General features: G+C 35.0%; 1 protein-coding gene across 11 annotated transcripts in view; it reads left to right on the top strand.

Moving 5' to 3' along the window:
• Window positions 1–19,410, top strand: part of CTNNA3 (catenin alpha 3) — a 1,350,411-nt gene that overhangs the window by 985,210 nt on the left and 345,791 nt on the right. For all 11 annotated transcript variants that reach the window (XM_074374085.1, XM_074374091.1, XM_074374088.1 and 8 more), the window contains one exon: window positions 1,608–1,808. In XM_074374085.1, the coding sequence (XP_074230186.1) occupies window positions 1,608–1,808 (201 nt within the window). The remainder of the gene's footprint in view (window positions 1–1,607; window positions 1,809–19,410) is intronic.

Raw genomic sequence — 19,410 nt, 5'->3', positions numbered from 1 at the left:
GGCTTTTGACTAGTATCTGTAGTATTTGTATGGAAAGGAGCAGTCTTGTGGGACTGAACCCCTAACATGTGGAATCAGATGCTATCTCCAGGTAGATAGTGTCAGAACTGAGTTGAATTGCAGGACACCCGGTTGATGTACAGAGAATTGTTTCTTGGTATGGGGAAGCCTCCACACAAACATGATGAAATTGGGTCCAGGAACTCAAAAGAGCAGTCTAGGTCAAGGTTCTAATATGCCCACTGGCACAGAAACATGGAAAAACATGGCAGATTTGGAAAATGAAAAAATAAATATAACTGGAGCATCAGGGGCCTGCAGAAAAATGGTGGACATCAGGTCTAAGAAGTTCACAAGGGACCATATTCTTTGATAGTTTAAATTTTATGCTCTAGACAGTAAGAGGAAGGTATGACTGCAAGGAAATTGCTTTATGAATCCCTGTCTTGTGTAGCTTGCCCACAGATAGTCAGCAAATGAGAGAGACAGAGACAGAGACATAGAGTTAACAATATGTTCTGGAATTACTGAAGACTTTTTGATGTAGTTGTTTTCTTTGTGTATTTTGAATAGAGTCTTTAAGAATACTTTGGGTGAGGTTTCAATTGATAAAACCAGAAACCATTTTTTTAGTATTCTTTAAGTGTCTTAGAAATATCATTGCCCGTACTTGTTGATATTCCAGATATTTGCTCAGCTCCTCTCACTACATTTACCTGAGAGTATTAATCATTATGGAAAAAGAAAACATTGTTGTGCTCTACTAATAACTCCCTGCTGTCTTCATGCCCTAATCATGCAAAGAAGGAAAGAGAGAGGTCTGGAGATACTCTTCAGAGTGAGCAAATTTCTCTGGGATTCGTTTACTTCAAGTCAATCAATCTTTTTAAAGCCCTTTTTATATATAAGGGTTTTTTTGCAGATATACTGAGAGTCCTGCTTTACAATATGAAAATTATATATTTCATATTCTTTATCTTTTGCTAATTTATAGATTTCTGTAATTGTGTTAAATATAGTACATTATTTGCATAGAACTCCATAGTTTTATTTTCCTGTATATTTAGGACAGGTAGTATTTTTTAAGAGTTTCATAGTCTGCATAGTGTTGCTTTAAGTATTCTATCATTATACATTTTATTTTTGTTCTAATCTAGAATCTTTTCCTTAATTTACACCTGTAAATCACTCAAATCTGAAGTCAAATCTAGGGGAGGGTATAGCTCAGTGGTAGAGTGTGTGCTAGGCATGCACGAGGTCCTGGGTTCAATCCCCAGGATCTCCATTAAAAATAAAAAAATAAATAAACCTAATTACCCCCCCCAAAGATTTTATTTAATATTGAATCTACTGGAACTAGAATCTAAAATAAGATTTAATCTATAAAATCGCTGATAAAGATGTAAAATTTATATTTCACACATTATGCCATTAGAGAGATATAAGCAAAATCATGTCTGTATTTTTTTCTTCTTAATTGTCAATGTCCTCCATTCCAGTTACACCTTATCTGCAATCAGAAGTTAGCATAAATTATAATACACTAAATTTGTGTGATTTAAAAAAGAAAAAACAACACAAAACTAACTTGATCTGTTTACTTACAGAGAGCCATATCCTAGAAGATGTCAACAAATGTATCATAGCCTTGAGAGACCAGGATGCTGATAATTTAGACCGAGCTGCAGGTGCTATCAGAGGACGGGCAGCAAGAGTTGCTCACATTGTCACAGGTGAAATGGACAGTTACGAGCCAGGGGCTTACACAGAAGGTGTGATGAGAAATGTTAACTTCCTTACAAGTACTGGTAAGTCGTTGTTCCCAGTAACAGCTGCTTTATTCTTGATATTTGCATCTACATAGCTGTCAAATATTCATGCATATGGAAAACAGATCTCAGCCTGTGTTCTTTGTTTTGAAATAGATTGCTCTACTATCTGATAGGTGCTTGCATCCTGTGGTTATGTAATTTGAAATTCATCTCTGAGAAGTAAATATCTTCACTGGAGAAAAAAGGTTTTTTGTAAATATATGCAATATATAAATTACCTACAGGCCTTTAGCCACTTATGAATGATTATGAATGCCAGGGCTGTTAGGAGATATAATTAGGCCAGATGTGATAAGTAGGTAATAGTTTCCAAATCCTCTTTTAGCTGTATGATCAGTATTCCCAGGCTTTTGTTTACATTATTTAAGCAGAGCGAACTTGTCCTATGTTTCCACAGAAATACTCTCTACCTTCTTTGCAGTCTGTTTGCAAAACAGTGTTTCATTCTTTCACATCATCTTTGATTACTTAAGAAACATGGAACCAGGATTTGTTATGTTTGCAGCACCCAAATCCATGTTTTTGAAAATCAGCTAGTAAATGGTTAGTTTTTGAATCACTCATTAAAATGGCAGTCTTATTTTCACATTGCTATTGATGTTATCTCCAGGAAACTTAAAGAAAGTTCAAAGAAGCATTTGAATTCATATGAATTCAGAAACAATGGATGCAGTTTGTATGAGGGCAATCAAGTATTTTCGGAAGCCATTAACGCAGAACTTTTGCTTGTGAAAAATATTCATGATCTGGGAAATCCTCAGGTTGGATGTTTCTTATTAGTTACCTGATAAACTAGGGTGACAGTGGGCCTGTGATTCCTAAAATATTTGAAATTTCATACTGAAATCAGTGATCCTACTTAGAGAATTGTTCTTCTTGTTGTGCATAGGCTGTATTATATTTGGAGATACATTATTTAGTGAGAGGTGTAGAGGGATGAAGATGAGTGATTTAGGGGGAGAGGAAGCTGCTCCTTGAAATTAATTAACAAAGATAAGTTTATCAACAGTTGAATTACCTTCACTGGAGACTCATTCTGAAGAGATGTACCACGAGGTAGACTTAACTAGGTTTGCAGAGAATTGATTAGTGTGGCTCTTTTCCTAATGTTGATACAGAAATCTTTGATGAATCTTAGGACATAGTTTTTTCATTATCTCTTTAAAACTATTTCTAAAACAATGAAATGCTGAACATATACCAAGGAAAGATGGAGGAGTTGCAACTCTTGATATTACATTTCTATACTAGCTCCTCATAAGCCACTGGTGTCACAAATGGGGTGCGTGATAGTTGCTTTATCAGTGAGGCATGACAATACATTTACTTGCTTAAGGAGATAATTATATTATAGTAGTTCAGCATCTCTTCCCTAAACTAAATTTAACTAGTCTTTACTTGATCAAAATCAAGTACAGTTATCTGATTTTTTTTTCTACCTTCTGGGAATGGAATTGTAAATAAAAAGAAGAATGTGTCAAGGTTTCTCTTTTTAGCCAAGTGAAAATGTCCTATAGGGAATTGATTAGGTTAAGTCTACCAAAGTTGTTCCTTCATCTTGCCTGTGTCTCAGTTTTGTAATCATATTAGTAATGTCTGTGAACATACTCTTAGAGTCATAATGTCTGTATGAGGAACTAAGTTTACAGTTTTATTCTCCATAGTATAGAGCCTATATCTGCCATATGCAAAGAAATATAAGTGAAATTCTAAAGTGTCCAGAATGTGAAATGTGTTGTGGGAACACTCAGTTCACAATCAATTCTGATCATCTGAAATTAAAAAAAAAATTAAGCAAAGTTATTTACATATTTAATTACAATTTGCTAATATCTATGTGATTTATAATGACCTTACAAGATAACTAACCAAAATAGCTACATTATCATTCAATCAGAAGAGAGAAATCCTTTTTTCTTCCAATTGAGTCTATGTAACTTTAATTGAAATATTCCAGGTGATTATGTCCTGTGCCCTAAATATAGCAAATATAGAATAATCCTGGGTTGTAAGTCTATTTTTTTTTTACGAATATAACAATGTAGTTTATGACTTTCCAATTTTGTCATTTTAGTTTTTTAGAAAATTTTGTGGCTTGTCTTTGGAAAAAGCTTCTCATTTTTCATTTATTTGTCTAATATCAAACTTTTCTCCAAACAGCTTTCCTTGAAATTTATCAAAAGCGTGCCTCACTAAAGGGAATTCAGGGCAATAAATTAGATGAAAATGCTAATTAGATCAGTTTGATCTTAACCAAAGCTGAAATATGTGAGCATTTTCTCTCCCAGAGAGATATTGTCTATGAAAAATACTTCCAACTATTTTATCCTCCACAATTAAGTAACAGAAGATGTTCATCTTTGTTCACATCTGCTCCTAACTTGAACTTATTATTTATAAATAATCATCAATTAAGTAATTTGAAATGTCATGTTTTACGTTATGAAGACTTAATAGTTCATACTTTACTAAGTGAATGGTCTGTAAATGTGGCCTATTTTTCCCTTTTCTTTTCCTTTTATGCAGTTCTCAGATTTTAACCCTGCTTCCTGAAAATAATGAGCTATTGTGAATTGTTTGTATTACTGAGGCTTTCTTATCTTCGTAAAATTTGCCTTTAAAGTACAGTCATCAGTGGTGAAACCTCAGCCATACTCATCTAAATCACAAAGAATGTTTTTCAAACATTGCACCTTTGATTTTAATCATTGTGGCTCATTAACACATTTTCAAGACTTGATCTTCTAAGTGTTTTCTCAGCATTAAAAAGCAGGGTTGCCCTGTTACATTTCAGGAATTTGCATTGTTCATAAACCCTAGCAATTGGTTTTCAGTGAAATGTAGGCAACATCTGGGATGCTGCATTTCTTTCAGACCGAGGCGTAATATTGTAATCTCCAAGTGAAATTTTTTATTCCACCCAATTCTTCCCTGTTACTAAGCCCATCCACCTGTCAGGAATTCCTGATAGGGGAGAGAAAATGTTCGCTTTTTCAGTAAAATAACAGACCTTCTGGATTGCAATGTGAAGGCTTAGAAGTTACATTTTCAGTATCAATTTTAGTTCTTTCACACTAGGTTGGGGAAAAACTTAAACCAAGAGTGGACTAACCTAGTATTTTTTGTGAATGATGTATGAGCTCTATCAATTCAGACATTAGCAGGACCCAGAGCATCTATTGCAAACCCCCAAAACAGAACAGGCACGTAAATGAACCTGACCAAGCCATTGGGTTGGCATCCACCACTGGCAACTGGTAGTGATGGCAAATAAAAGGTCATTCTTTAGGTGCTCCTTTAGGCCCAAACGTGAATCTTCTCCCTATTAGAATGGAGGAGAGTCATATAGCTGCAATTTTTTCTGCTTAAAGACAAATAAGACAGTTAAAAAGAGTTTAGAGTCAATAAAGACTCCCAGTATTTTGTTGTAATTTTTTCTTGTGACCAGTTTCAACAATAGATAGACTTTTAAGATGAATTTCATCTAAAAACCATTTTAGGGGCGAGGGGATAGCTTAGTGGTAGAGTGCATGCCTAGCATGCATGAGGTCCTGGGTTCAATCCCCAGTACCTCCATTAATAACATAAATAAATAAACCTAATTACCTACCCCCCCAAATTTTACATCTAAAAATAATTTTAAAAACTTTAATAGCAGTCAGTAACTCATATCAATTCCCTTTCATTTAACATTTTTCATATATAAATATCCTGCATTTTTGTAGCCTAACTAAAACATGCTACTTACCTGATGCTGCATCTCCATTCTATCACCTTAAATGGCTGTAGAATAAAATACAGAAGCTTTAGTTTCAGCAGCTTTTGCCCTCTACAGTCCAGCAGAGGTTGGAAATTAGTGGTCCGCATACTAGGTGTGACTCAGAATGACTCCAAGACATTTTATGTGTCCAGTAGAATTTTATGTTTTGTCGTAAGAATTAGTTTCTAATTTTACTTGCATAAAAATAGCTCCAGATTAATGGCATATCATAACATACCATTAGAAACTTGGCATATCTTCTAGAAACTTTTCTTTCCTCCCTTTGGAAATTGTATTTTTCCTGGTGTCATGTGCTATAGATTTTAAAGGACTTGCCACTCAGTTATATTGTTCTAGGCAGCTATATGCTATTGATGAACTCTTCAGATAGACTTAAAGAGAAATGACTTTTCTTTCAAAATAGAAAGTAACTTATAGGAGAAAAGAGAAGTTGTATCATTCCTCTTTGCATCTCTCCTAGAGCCTACCATAGAGCTTTTCGGTGCTAGATTAAAAGGAGCCAGAAAAACAAAACAAAACAGCTCTTGAATTTAGCCTACATACCTGTGCTAATTCTATTCCAGCAGTGAAATACCTTTTCTTCCCTACTGCCCATCTAAAATGATCATTATTCTTCCTAACTTCTCAAATGCCACCTCCTTTGCAAAGGAGCTTCTGATTCCCTTTCAGTTCAAATTCACTGCTCCATTGTCTGTGTCACCTCGAATGAGCTTGTCCTCTAGTTCATGCTTATTTCACTTTACTTTATATGATAATCAGCCTTTTACATATAAGTTTCTCCCACTAGGTTGTAACGTCCTTAAAGGCAGCTACCACCCTTTATTTATCTTTCTATTTCTCAGTAGCCTTTTATACATAGTAGAGGTACCCAAGTCCTTCTCTCAATTATAATTTTAAAATTCAATACAAGATTACACTGTGACACATTCTACTACAGTTAGGCAAGAGAACAAGCCATCATCTCAGTTTGTAGGAAAACAAAAACTCAAAAGCAGTGGAATGTGTCAAAGGCTGAGGCAGAAAAAGATCAGGGAAGTAATTCATTACCGTCTGGAGTTTTATATTAGCCATTTTCAGAAAACTTATGGTCAGACTCTTTAAAGTTTCTCTAGCAAACTTTTGAACAAGAGATCATGACTTTTGTGTACTGAGTTTCTTAGAAGAACCATTCTCGAAGTGTGTCTATTAAAAGATCCCACTGAACTTAATTTCACTAACGGTTCCAGCAAATCCCTGTGAAGTACAGCAGCCGTGCCGTCAAATTCAGAAACAGTTGCTGGCCAACTTCCTACCCTTGGTAGCAGTCTGAGACAGGCCTCCAAATTACATACTGTCTTAATTTGGCTTCAGCCTTAATCTGACAGCCTTTAGCATGGTTAGTAAGAGAGCATTAATAAGCCACTTCTGTCTGCAGATCACTTGGCTAGCCTGGATAATCAGCATCTTCATATTGGTGATGCCAAAATCAAAGGTTAAATGACAATTTAGCCTCTTTAAAAAAGATCCCATGGTCTCAAAAGTGCTTCTGTGACTGCAGGAGTTTGGAACTTTGGACTAACTTTGTGAACTGAAGAAAGTAGCTACCAGAACTTCTAAATGAAAAACTTGTTTTCCTTCTATAGAGAACTGGATTTGAATAGGTCCAGAGCTAGTCAGCAGGCTGAGGGTACTTCCATATCTTGCCATTGTAAGTTATTGAAAATATAAACTTGTCAGAAAAAAATAATGTCATAAAAACCGAAATTTCCTATACACACTGGACAATGCAAAGGTTTTTTTTCACCTTTTGATATAGTTAGATCCTAAGAGAGGCACATGGAATAATCTACAAAGCCATTGTTAGTAATATCCTTATTAATAAAAATCGTACATTCTGACACTGGTAGAAATTTTATTGACAAGGAAGGAAATGATATAGAGGGCTTAAGGATGGATTTCAGAGAATCATCAAGAGGGTCTTAAGCATTCCCATATCTGGAAAATGTAGAAACAATGAAGCTAGTGCTAAATGAAGGACAGATTAAAAAATATCAGAGATGAATTGGCATGGGTTCAAAAGAAGGGGTCACTGGGAGAGGAAGTGGAGAATCTGGACCAGCTGTGTGGATGTTCACCATGCAAAGATGTTCCAGAGCTCTTGTACATTCTTTAAGTGTAGAACTCTTATTAGCCTCAGATGTATGTTCTCCAGGCAAAGAAGATATTATCTGGAAAGAAAAATAGTTCACACCTTTCTGATCCTATTTTCACATACTTTCTGTCAAAAAACAAATTCAGATTTATTTTATGGGCCTTTATGTGGTAAGAATAAGTAGGGCGTACAATACCTTATATGTAAAAGGATTAGGCATGAAGTCCAGTTTTAACTCTAGATTGCAAACAACAGAATCTAACTATAAACACACACACACACACACACAAGAAGGTTAGAGAACAAGAAGAGAAAATAGTCTGTAGGGAATGGTGCATGCAGGAACTAGTTGGTCATTCCCAAGACACATCTTTTTGAGCTGCCATTCCAGCCCTCGGTGAGCATTTAAGGCCTTTGTTGGCATCATAACATTTAAGACAGTGAACCCCACAGATGGTGCTTTCATTTGCCACCACATTCCAGATACTTCTACCACTGGAATAAATCCAAAACTCACCCCTGCTTTTGCCTCACTTGCTCTGAATTCACCTTCTTAGGCAGAAGCATCAAAGGAGCAGAATTTAAATTCTGTGCCCAGACACCCTGATGGTCACCATGCAAGAGGAAGAGAGCAATACTGGCCTTTGAGCTTCTATGGAGACAACAGCTTGCCTCACAGTAAGACTCTAATACTGGCAGATTCCCCAGCACAAGAGGGGCTTTGGGGTCTGTGAGCAAAAGGACATGGGGATGTGAGGAGCAGGAGAAAAGAAGTATCAACAAGGGAGTAAAGGTACTTGCAGAAGGGAAATCAAGGATGGATTTTTACCAATTGGTTTGGCCATCTTCTGTGTTGGGACAATGTAAATGCTTCCCCCTATGTCACCCAAACACGAGCCCTGCCTTTCAGCAACTTATTGTCAAACCCAATTTTTTCCGATAGTTTATTAAATTTAAAAAAATAAGATTAAAATTATGCTTTATGCCTGATAGATTTATTAAAGGAAGTATTATAATACCACCCCAAATCTAAGTATGTTTCAGGGAAGATGTGCCTTCACAGAATACATGATGTGAGTGCGATTCTATCACCAAGAGAATAGAAAGATAAACACCCAGGTGTCTATGAAGTCTTGTGAAAAGTGGAAAAATCTCTCAGTGGTTTCTTCTTTTTTTCTTTCTTTAACAAACAATAACAAAAATTAACAGGCCTGTAATCCTATTATTATTCAAATACAGTAATAGTATATCAAACTATATCTTTTTGTTTTAAAGCCAAAGGGATGGGGACTTTGACTTTATTCATTTAAAAATTGACTAAGCACTAGAATTCTTTGTAACAGCACAGACTAGTGCCTTCTAAAATCATGGTATTTGCATGGCCACTGGGAAGAGAGAAGTGGCTATTCAAGGCCAGAGGGGATCAGAAGCTCTGGGGTCATAAACAATCGTAGGTCCTTCCCATCAATATCTCAACACTCCAGTAATTCTCTAAAACACACCCTTATTCCACAGCAGTCATGAGGAAGCTCTGGACTAGGCTATGATCACTTGGGTAATCCAACAATTAAGTCTCTTTATAACAATTACTGTAAAATACTTTATGAACTGTAATATAGTGTATGCTTTTTAAAATATAGCCATTATCTGGCAGGAATCTCCTTCCTTCTACTCCATCTTGAAAGTCAAATTTATGAAACTAATGAAATAACTCCCTTCAGTTGTTACAAGTATCTATTTCATGTATTAATAGTCCTCAGTTGTAAAGACAGTTAATTTTACTTTTGTAGAGATCTTTATATGTGGACTGGAGAATCTGGTTATATATTTATTGATGTGAGCTGGTAAAACTTTTATATACTCATCTGTAAAACTAAATTTGAGGTGCACGTTGATGGAAAATAAGCTGAGGTGGTACATCTGTCAGATTTTCTTTCTTCTGGCTTTGCAGTGAACATAAACCATGTGAAGTGAATGTATGAATCAGATCGCATTCACTTTGGTGTTAAGTAATTGGTGCAGACAGCAGAGCTTAAATGACAATAGTTTCATTTCATTTCCAGCTTCTCCTTCCCAGCTGTCTTTTATACCCATTTTTCTGGGATTCCTCAAACATAGTGCCGGTTGGGTAGGAGTGTTCACAAATTGGCATAATGATATTGCCAGGTTTCCAAGGCAAGAATAAGTGTAGTAAGTCAAGAGTTAAGCATTTCTTAGGTGAACGGTACCTATAGCTATTGCCAAAATAAGGCAATATTGCATTTATACTGTCAGCAGGTCAACATTTTCAAATGATAGTGCTATCTGCAAGCATTATTAATAGATATAAATATTTTCTTCAGTAAAGTCAGTATGTAAGTCATTTATCATGATTGCATGAGTTAAAGATTATTTCACCTCTTGGTGAAAACTATGCATTTGGGAACACTATCAACATAGTAGGTATCTCAAGATCTTCAGTGAAGAAAGGAAAGGCTGTTTGACTGAAGAAGAGAGGATATGTTAAATGTTGGGAGAACAATGCTGGGAATAGAGCACATGGAATAAAAGAGTATCCAGAAACGATGATCAGAAGTTTGACCAGCTCAGTGAGGATATAGTTCAAGAAAGGCCTAAGAAATTTTAAAGTGGAAAGTCTTGCCCTCAGATGCCCATACTGATTTCTGCTGACATTGTTTTCATTTTGCAGATTAAATTTTCCAGCTCATGGTAATTTACAACTTCCTCTTTTGTCAATTAGAAAAGAAAGTATTGTTGCTTAACAATCCCACACAGCAGGCTGAGGACCTGGGAGTAAGTTTCTTCTCCTGAAACGTATTAGTAACCCAGTAGTATCTTAGAAAGTGTAATATATTCTGGTGATCATCCACCATTTAATTTTACTGTCTGCCAAAATCTGTAGCAGTTAAAGTTAAGTGAACAATTTACATTATAAAATTTCTCTGCTGATATAGGGATTTTTAAAGGTATCATTTATTATAAACACTGCTGGCAGTATTTCTTTAAGATTCTAGATGTTAAAGTCTATTTAGATTGTAGGTTATGGTGATTTAAGAAAGGTTAATGGCACATTCCTTTACTACTTGCCTCCAAATTCTTATGTAACTAAAAAGAGGAATGAGAGTTCTGATATTGATAAAAAACCAAGTTATTTTTGAGGGAAGAAGTAAGTTAAAATGTTGTACTTCTCTTACCATCTCCCCGACCTCATTTATTTATCCTCCTTCTACCAGCTTCTTCTGTATGTAAATAGTTATTGTTTCTTTATTATTTGTGGTCATTAATATATTCATCCTATCTTCACAATTAGTCAAATAATTTTGAGGCTCAGGACGAACAGTGTGGTGGTTTTTTTTTTCTTTTTTCATCTTTTTAAAAATTAAGTATAAAGGCAAATTCACAAAATTCAAATCTAACGTCACTTTAAAAAAAATTAGTCAAGGGAAACAACAGGGAATAAGCCCATAATGGCAAATACATGGATGCTGGAGGATCAGGAAAAAAATCCAGAAGACAGAAAGCAGCTGGTAACATGCAGACTGATGGAAAAGAGCAGCAAACACCTCATTCCAGAAAATGCACAAGCTGAGGCCATCAGGGAGGTGAGGGTTCCACCTAACTTGATGCTGACTTGTTAGCATCACTGGATACATGGAAAACATTGAAGTAATGGCCTCATAATTAGTGAGAAAATTAACTTAGAATACTGCATGCATCCAAAATGTGTGGCAAAATAAAAACCCTTTTGTGTGCATAAGAACCCAGAATATTTAAGTTGCACAAACCCTTTTTGAGGAATGACTGGAAAATGTACTCAAACAATACAAGGGAGGAAAAAACCAGAAACAGTAAGACATGGAAAACTGAACTAGTGACTCTAATTCAGGGAGAAAATGACAGATCTCTAGCAGGTGTAGAAAGTGACTGATCCAAATTAGAACAGAAAGTCAGGGGGCTGCAGGGAAAAAAAAAAATTTCTAAAAGGAGCCTGGGATACATTCAGACAAACAAAATTATTAAATTGGTCACACGATAATGGAAGCAATTTACTATCCTCTCTAAAAGATGTTAGTGTCTAAGTCCCACCCAGCTAGTTTAGAATATCATGAACCTAACTACATAATTCTAAAGTTTTAAAACTCTTGTCTGGTTGTATTGTTATCAGCTTCAGCTTTGCTATCGGTATTTGTTTATAATCTGTCATGTCTTTTGTCATTGTTAAGAAACCAAATTTCATGTCATATAGTAAACATTACCTATTATGCCTATTATGAATATGTATCTGTATGCATATGTATATATATATATGTAAATGACATATACACACGTGCATATGTACATATGTGTATATCTATTTATAATAGTAATATATTTAGATATATTATTTTATTATAAACTTAATATATTTGATATTAGAATATATAATATCTATATAGTACATGTGTTATATGCAAAAAGTTGATTTTTTTTTTGTGCCTGTGTGTTTAATGGTCTTTGTATAAAATAGAGTTATTGCACAGCATGACAGAGGCAGATTCGTGCTTATTGCCAGAAATGGCTGGAAGTCTAGTATTAACTTTGGCTATGACAAAGATGATGGACTAGCTAGTGATTTATAATTCATTGTCTAAAGTATGATATCCCCCAGGTAGCACCCAGGGCCAGCTTGTTCACATTGTTTAGGGATGTTGTGATGGATGGCTTACACCTGTTTCACTGGCTACATAGCTCGGCTTGGCTATCTGACCAGTGGGGCATAAAAGACTCTGCTAGAATCTTTTGGCTTAACTCTTAAAACCACAATTTCTTGCATGTATCTTGATGGTTCATAACCCAGAGATGAAGTGTATCGTGTGTGACTAAGAAAAGACTCTGTGTGGGTGTGCCTGCAATCTCCCCGGCTCTGATGCTGCCTTGCACATTCTTTCTCCTGCTTTGCTGTATTCTTTGTATTGAATAAGTTTTATGTGAGTTTGTTACATAGAGTTTTGTGGACTCTTTAAATCATTCAAGCTTGTGTAGTTATTGCAATCTTATTTATTTACAAAAAAGAAAGTATTGAAAATACCAAGAACAAGACACACACACACACACACACCTACACACACCTACTTTAATCATACAGAATAAAGCAAGTGGTTATATTTGGTTTTGTTGTTAACTGTGGTTTTTTTGTTTTTTTTTTTTTTTTGAAGGTCCTCAGTAAGTTTTCCTAATTGGACATTATGCAGCCAAAATTACTGGATCATGCTTTTTTTCCTCAGAGGTCTTTCTAAGCTCTGAAACCTTAATAGCTAAACTTTCACTTTATTTAGAATAACTGACTCACTATACGTATCAATGGTGAATGGATCAACATTTCTCATGAGTACTGACTCAGCCTTTAATGGCCTATTTCCTCCAATAGTGTGATCTGTCCACCAAATTTACCATTTCATTACCTTCTCTCCTTAAAAACTCAGAACTATAACAAAACTTATCCTCTCTGTATTACTTACTTATTGCAGTATTAAAAATACCCTAAAATTTAGCAAATTAAGACAACAACTATTTATTGTATCACAGTTTCTGAGAGTCAGGAATCTGGGAGCAGCTTAGCTGGGTGATTCTGGCTCAGAGTCTCTCATGAGGTTATAGTCAAGCTGTTGTCCAGGGCTGCTATCATCCAAGCCCCAATGAGGGCTGGAAGATCTGCTTCCAAGCTCATCCACGTGGCCCTTGGCAGGAGGCTTCAGTCTCTTGCCATGTGGGACTCTCCATATGCTGCCTGAGTATTCTCCCGACATGGCGCCTGGCTTCCCTCAGAGCGATCAATCCAAATAAGGGAGACAGGGAGAGAGAGAGAGAGAGCCTAGGACGGAAACCAACGTTGTTGTATAACCTAATTTCTGCAGTGGTATACTATCATTTTTGATATATTCAATTTGTTAAAAGGGAGTTACTAAGTTCAGTGGGTTACTAAGTTAATTAAACAGGTTATGACTATCAGGAGGCAAGGTCGTTGAGCCATTTTACAGACTGCTTACCACAGTTTCTAAGGGTTTTATCTTCTGGATGTGCTCAATCTATTTCCATGTCCACAAATAGACTGTACTTTTTAGAGTGCTTATATCTCTCAATCCTCCTACTTTGTAGTCTAACATCTCACTTTATAGACATAGCAAAGGAACTGGCATATGGTACTCAATAAATATATGTTAAATGGATGAATAAATAGTAAATGCACGTCTCACTGGGGACCTTTAATAAATTCGATTGATTGACCGAGCAGAACAGTTGGAAAAATAAATCCTCTCCATGACTAATGCATGCTAGATGGTTTTATAATGGTACAAACACTGGGGACAAGTTCACAAATGTTCCTCTAAATATTACTTTATGTGCTATGGTCAGGTTGAAAGAGTTTAAAGAGAGAATTTGAAAATTGAAAGTTCTTGACTTAGGTTTGCCACAGTACAATTATGAATGGCCCTTAAACTATATGGGTCCCATCTCTTCAGCTGCTAACAGGAGAGTAAACTAAAGATGTCCAGTATTCCTCTGCATATTTGGTAACTCTTCTTTTTAAAATCTAAGTCATTTGCTTTCATAGACTTGATATGCACCAACAGACTTACTTATCTAGATGATTTCAAATTCTCAAAATCCTACATAAATCCTAATCCTGATAAAATTTTATCTCTAAAAGTGCTTTCACTTCCAAATTGTTTTTAATTTTGTTTTTTATGATATACCTTCATTAGTTGGTATCTTTTCTTCAAATTAAAATCATTTTAATAAGAAAAATATTTCAAAAATCCAAATTATGAGCAGCACAAGACACAGCAAAGGATTTTTTTTTGCTTATTCTTTAGCAGTTCAGTTTAATTCTATTTTTGAAATGTATTGCTATTACATTTAGCAGTATGCTTAAGAAATACAATGGGACAAGACAAACAATGCATTTTATGCCAAAAGAAAAAAGCAGTCAAATCCAAATCATCTGATCCATCTGAGTTTATAGTGAAAGCATTTATGTAAAGAATTTTTTTCTTACTTTCAGAAATAGTAACTCTTTTAGAGAATTTAAAAGGGATCAAGAACACCTAATTAACATGCAGTCATTTTAATGACAGCTTAATATTTTTAAACATGAAAGGCAAAATTTGAGAGCAATTCTGTATATAAAACCTATTCAAGTTTTTAAATAAATATTTTACACGAATCTCAGAGCAAAGATATTTGTAGACTCTTTAAAGCTTACAAATTATATTAGCTTTTGATAACTTTGTGTATCTCTGAGATGTTTCATGGCAAATACTAATTTGAGCAAACCAGTGGTTTTTAACTCTTTGTAAAACTGCATGTTATCACATGAATCTCTTCTGCTCTTTCAAGGGACAGTAAATTCTCACTCAAAAATGTACACCTGAAGCAATGATAGGATGCCATTTAAAACTCTGTGAAAGGAAGAAACAGAAAGGTGGAAGATTATTAAGGTAAATGGTAGTAAAGAGGACCCTAATCTCAAGAAGAATGGTTAGTTTAAAATGTCCTTCAGAAACAAGCCAAGGCTTTTCTCTATCCTTCTTGGAAAATAAATCGCAGTCAAAAAAATCAGTATAATCTGATTGTATTAATTCTATATTTTTAAATCAAACTTTATGATAATTTGGTTATTTGTATGTCATATTCAAACACTCATCTGGATTTTGTTCAGTTATGGGCAACATCCCTTTCCCACAGAAACATGGGGAAGACTGCACTTCAAACTATCCCTTCTGTACCAAAGACACACAAGTGATGAGCTATGAAGGAAACTTCTGTTCATAGCTTCCCCCATACACAGGCAGGAGCAGGAAAGCCTCATTTTCAATAAGCAGATCTAAAGAAGGTAAATCTGTGTGATCAGAGGGATAGGATATTGACCAAATTTTTCAAAAAAAAAGTATTTTCATATATAGGTACAGTGTTTTAAAAGTCTTCAAAGATGCTGAACATAAAATGAGATGATAATGCTTATGTGCAGTACAATGATAGCACAATGACATTTAATTAGATCACAAGTAGGAAATCCCTTTAATAAACCTGTGTCGAGCCATGTTGACTCACAAGCTCTATACCTATCAGCACTGAATGAATAAAAAATAAAGACAAAATTCCTCCTCTGTAGAAGCACAAATATGCTGGGGAGCAATGAATAGAAAATTAGAATGCAAAATGAGACAAAGATGCATACCACATCTCGTTCTTGATCCTGTTATCTAGGGATGATTAGGTCCAGAAGTCTGGATACTCGAATTGTAGAAAATTGAGGAAACTACCCTGGTACTAAATGTTTAAGCAACCAACTTACTTATCAGCTTTTTCGTGTATTTATAGAAGACCACTAATCCCATAAAATTGTGAGGCTCAATTTGGATATCATCTGCTTTTTCTCATGCACTATTATGGAATGAGAGGTTAATCACTGCATAATTCCTATCCTTGATCAGTCCCCTTCCAGTCCTCCCATCTCCATCCATAATAATAATAAAAAAGAAAATATTAAACTTTAATCCCTGAAAGTAAGTATAGCTCTTCCTCTTCTGTTCCTTCTTTACTAACTCCTATTTATCAACATGTATCTGTAAGGAGCCTGTAAAACTCTAGTGTTTCGGCATGTTAGTGCTTATATGCAGCGCTATCCTCTCTCCTGTTTTATGGCCAGGATATAATGAAAGATTAAGCTTATTTTACTTGTTTATTTTTTTCAGTTAAAACTTACTTGGTATTTAGTTACTATGAGTATAGCATTTAAACTAATGGCTTAAAAATAGAGTGTGATCCAGATCTTCCTGGTATATAACTATGGTTGAGGAAATATTAATGGCAGGATTACTTTATGATACAGATTAAGAATACATTAAGGAACAAAATGAATAATTAAAAAAAGGAACAGATTAGACAACGATGAAAGTTGTATAAATTTTGTATGTCAGAGAAGACCGCATAGAGGAGGTAGGGACAGAAATATGAACCTACTCATTATTTAAATTAAAGACAAAGTACAGTATTACTAGAAAGAATGCCTAACTAATTGTATTGCATTACAATGTAATTAGAGACAATGAAATTTATTCTGAATATAATTTAATCATATTTTGATTGAGAAGATATTTCAGGTTCTTATAATGCTTCAAGATCATCCTTAGAGTATCATGCCCTTAGGGAAAAGTGAGTAGAAAATGAGTCAATTTCCATGATAAGACAAGGAGTTTATGCTGCCAGTAAGTTATAGTCCAGACTGGGTAGATAGTGGTACGATTTCAATTAAGGTGGAGTAGGTATACTTCTCCCTGTCTCTCCCACTGATGACAGCTACAACTTTGGGCATAATTCATAAAGCAAATATTGGGGAAACTCTGAAAAGTAAATAATAATAGGCTGAAGAGGAAATCAGAACTTGAAGAATGATCTCATACGATGTTAAGTTCCCCGTACTCCCATTTTTTTCCTTCCGTATTTACTGTCTTGGACTCTTGAACAATCTGAGTCTGGGAAGTTTGCATCAGGCACAGGTGGAAGAGTTCCAAAACAAGTCCCTTTTCTCAGGCCAGAGGGTAGATAAGTGGGGTGACAGTGTGGGGTGAAACTTCTACTCCTGAGGTGATGGCAGCAGTGCCCATGAAAATTGAACAAGAGAAAAGAGAAAACACAAGTTCCTAATATCAGGAATTAAAGAGGATATCACTACAGAACCACAGGCATTAAAAAGATAATAATAAAATACTACAGACAACTCTGTGCACACAAATGATGAGCTAGATGAAGTGGACCAATTCCTTGAAGGACGCAAACATTTAAATGTGTTAACAGATAGTAACAAGTGCTGGAAAAAGATAAGAAGAAATTGGAATCCTCAGACACTATTGGTGGGAATATAAACTGGTGAATCTCCTTTGGAAAACAGTTTAACATATGAGTTACCATATGATCCAGCATTTCCATTCCTAATTATATATACCCAAGAGAAGTGAAAGCATATGCCAACATAAAAACTTTTATGTGAATACTCATTGCAGCATTAATCATAATAGCTCAAAAGTGGAAGAAAAATCTCAAATGTTCATCAGTTGATAAATGAGTAAATAAAATGTGATATATGCACGTAATATAATATAATTTAGCAGTAAAGAAAATGAAGTACTGTTAAATTCTGTAACGTGGATGAACCTTGAAACCATTATGCTAAGTGAAAGAAATCAGTCAAACATACAGATTCTATGATTCCATTAGTATTAAATATTATTTTATACTAGACACTAGGCAGTATGGACACAGAAGGTAGATTAGTGGTTATCTGCGAGGGAGGATGGGGGATTTGGGAGTGATGGATAAGAGTGCTAGAATTTCTTTTTTTGGAGCAGTAAAAATATTTTAAAGTTGATTGTTGTGATGGATGCACAACTCTGTGATATGAAAAAACATTGAACTGTACAATTTAAGTGGGTGGATTGTATGGTATGTGGATTATATCTTAATAAAATTGTTGGGTAAAAGTCATTGAAGAAGAAAGAGATGTTTTGAATACTTTGTATCTGCTAAAGAAATTGAATTTGTAGTTTAAAACTTCCAAGAATAAAACTCCAGGCCTGAATGATTTACCAGAAGTTTACCAAACATTTAATTAGGAAATAAAATTAATTATATTTGTAGAAAATAAAAAAAGATGGAACACTTCTCAACTCATTTTTCTAGGCCAGCAATACCCCAGTGGTGAAACTAAAGAAATCACAAGAAAACAAAATTACAGCCCAATCTCTCTCATGAACATAGATGCAAAAATCCACAATAAAGTATTAAGAAATTCAGTCCAGCAATTTTTATGAAAAGAGTAATAACCAAATACAGTTTATCACAGTGATGCAAAGCTAGTTCAACATTTGGAAATCAAACATTGTAACCCACCTTATTAACAGACTAAAAAAGGAAAAATATGTAATCATACCAAAGATCCAAAAAGAATATTCAATGAAGTCCAAATTTTATTCATGACAAAAAAAATCTGTAAACTAGAAATAGAGATGGATTCCCCTAACCTGATAAAGGGCAGCTGCAAAAAATCTACTGCTAACATCATACTTAATAGTAAAAGAATGAATGCTTTCTTCCCAAATCAGAGACACGACAAGGATATTTGCTTCACTATCTCTGTCCAACATTGTGTTGAAAGTCCCATCATAAAATGGTCATGTTACCAAAACTGACAAAAAACACAATGGCCAAAGGATACCCTCAAAAGAGAGTTTATTATATCTTGGGTCCTCAGTAATGACCCACAATATGTTGTTATGTTCATTTTTTTGAATTTTATATGCTGCTCAACCAATTTTGCTTTATGATAACTTTCAGGCTTTTTTTTTTTTTTTTTTTTTTTTTTATGGTAAACTCCACATCGGAAATAAGCCTGTGTGCAGTGTGTGTTCAGACCTGACTTGGCTGAGTAGTTGATCGTTCATTATAAAGAATATTAGCAATAAATGTCTGAGGCTGACTCTTGGTAATTCCATGCTGGGAATGATTACTTACTGTAGATTATGCTGATGTTGGAAACATCTTTTCTGTTTCAGTGTTTTTTCATTCAGCAAATATTTATTTAGCACCTACCGTGTGTCTGGCACTATGCTGGGTGCTTGAGATGCCAT

Source organism: Camelus bactrianus, chromosome 11, assembly GCF_048773025.1.
Source record: "Camelus bactrianus isolate YW-2024 breed Bactrian camel chromosome 11, ASM4877302v1, whole genome shotgun sequence".
Classification (NCBI taxonomy): Eukaryota; Metazoa; Chordata; class Mammalia; order Artiodactyla; family Camelidae; genus Camelus; species Camelus bactrianus.
The sequence above is the reverse complement of the archived record's forward strand: the minus strand, read 5'-3'. Positions and strand labels throughout refer to the sequence as shown.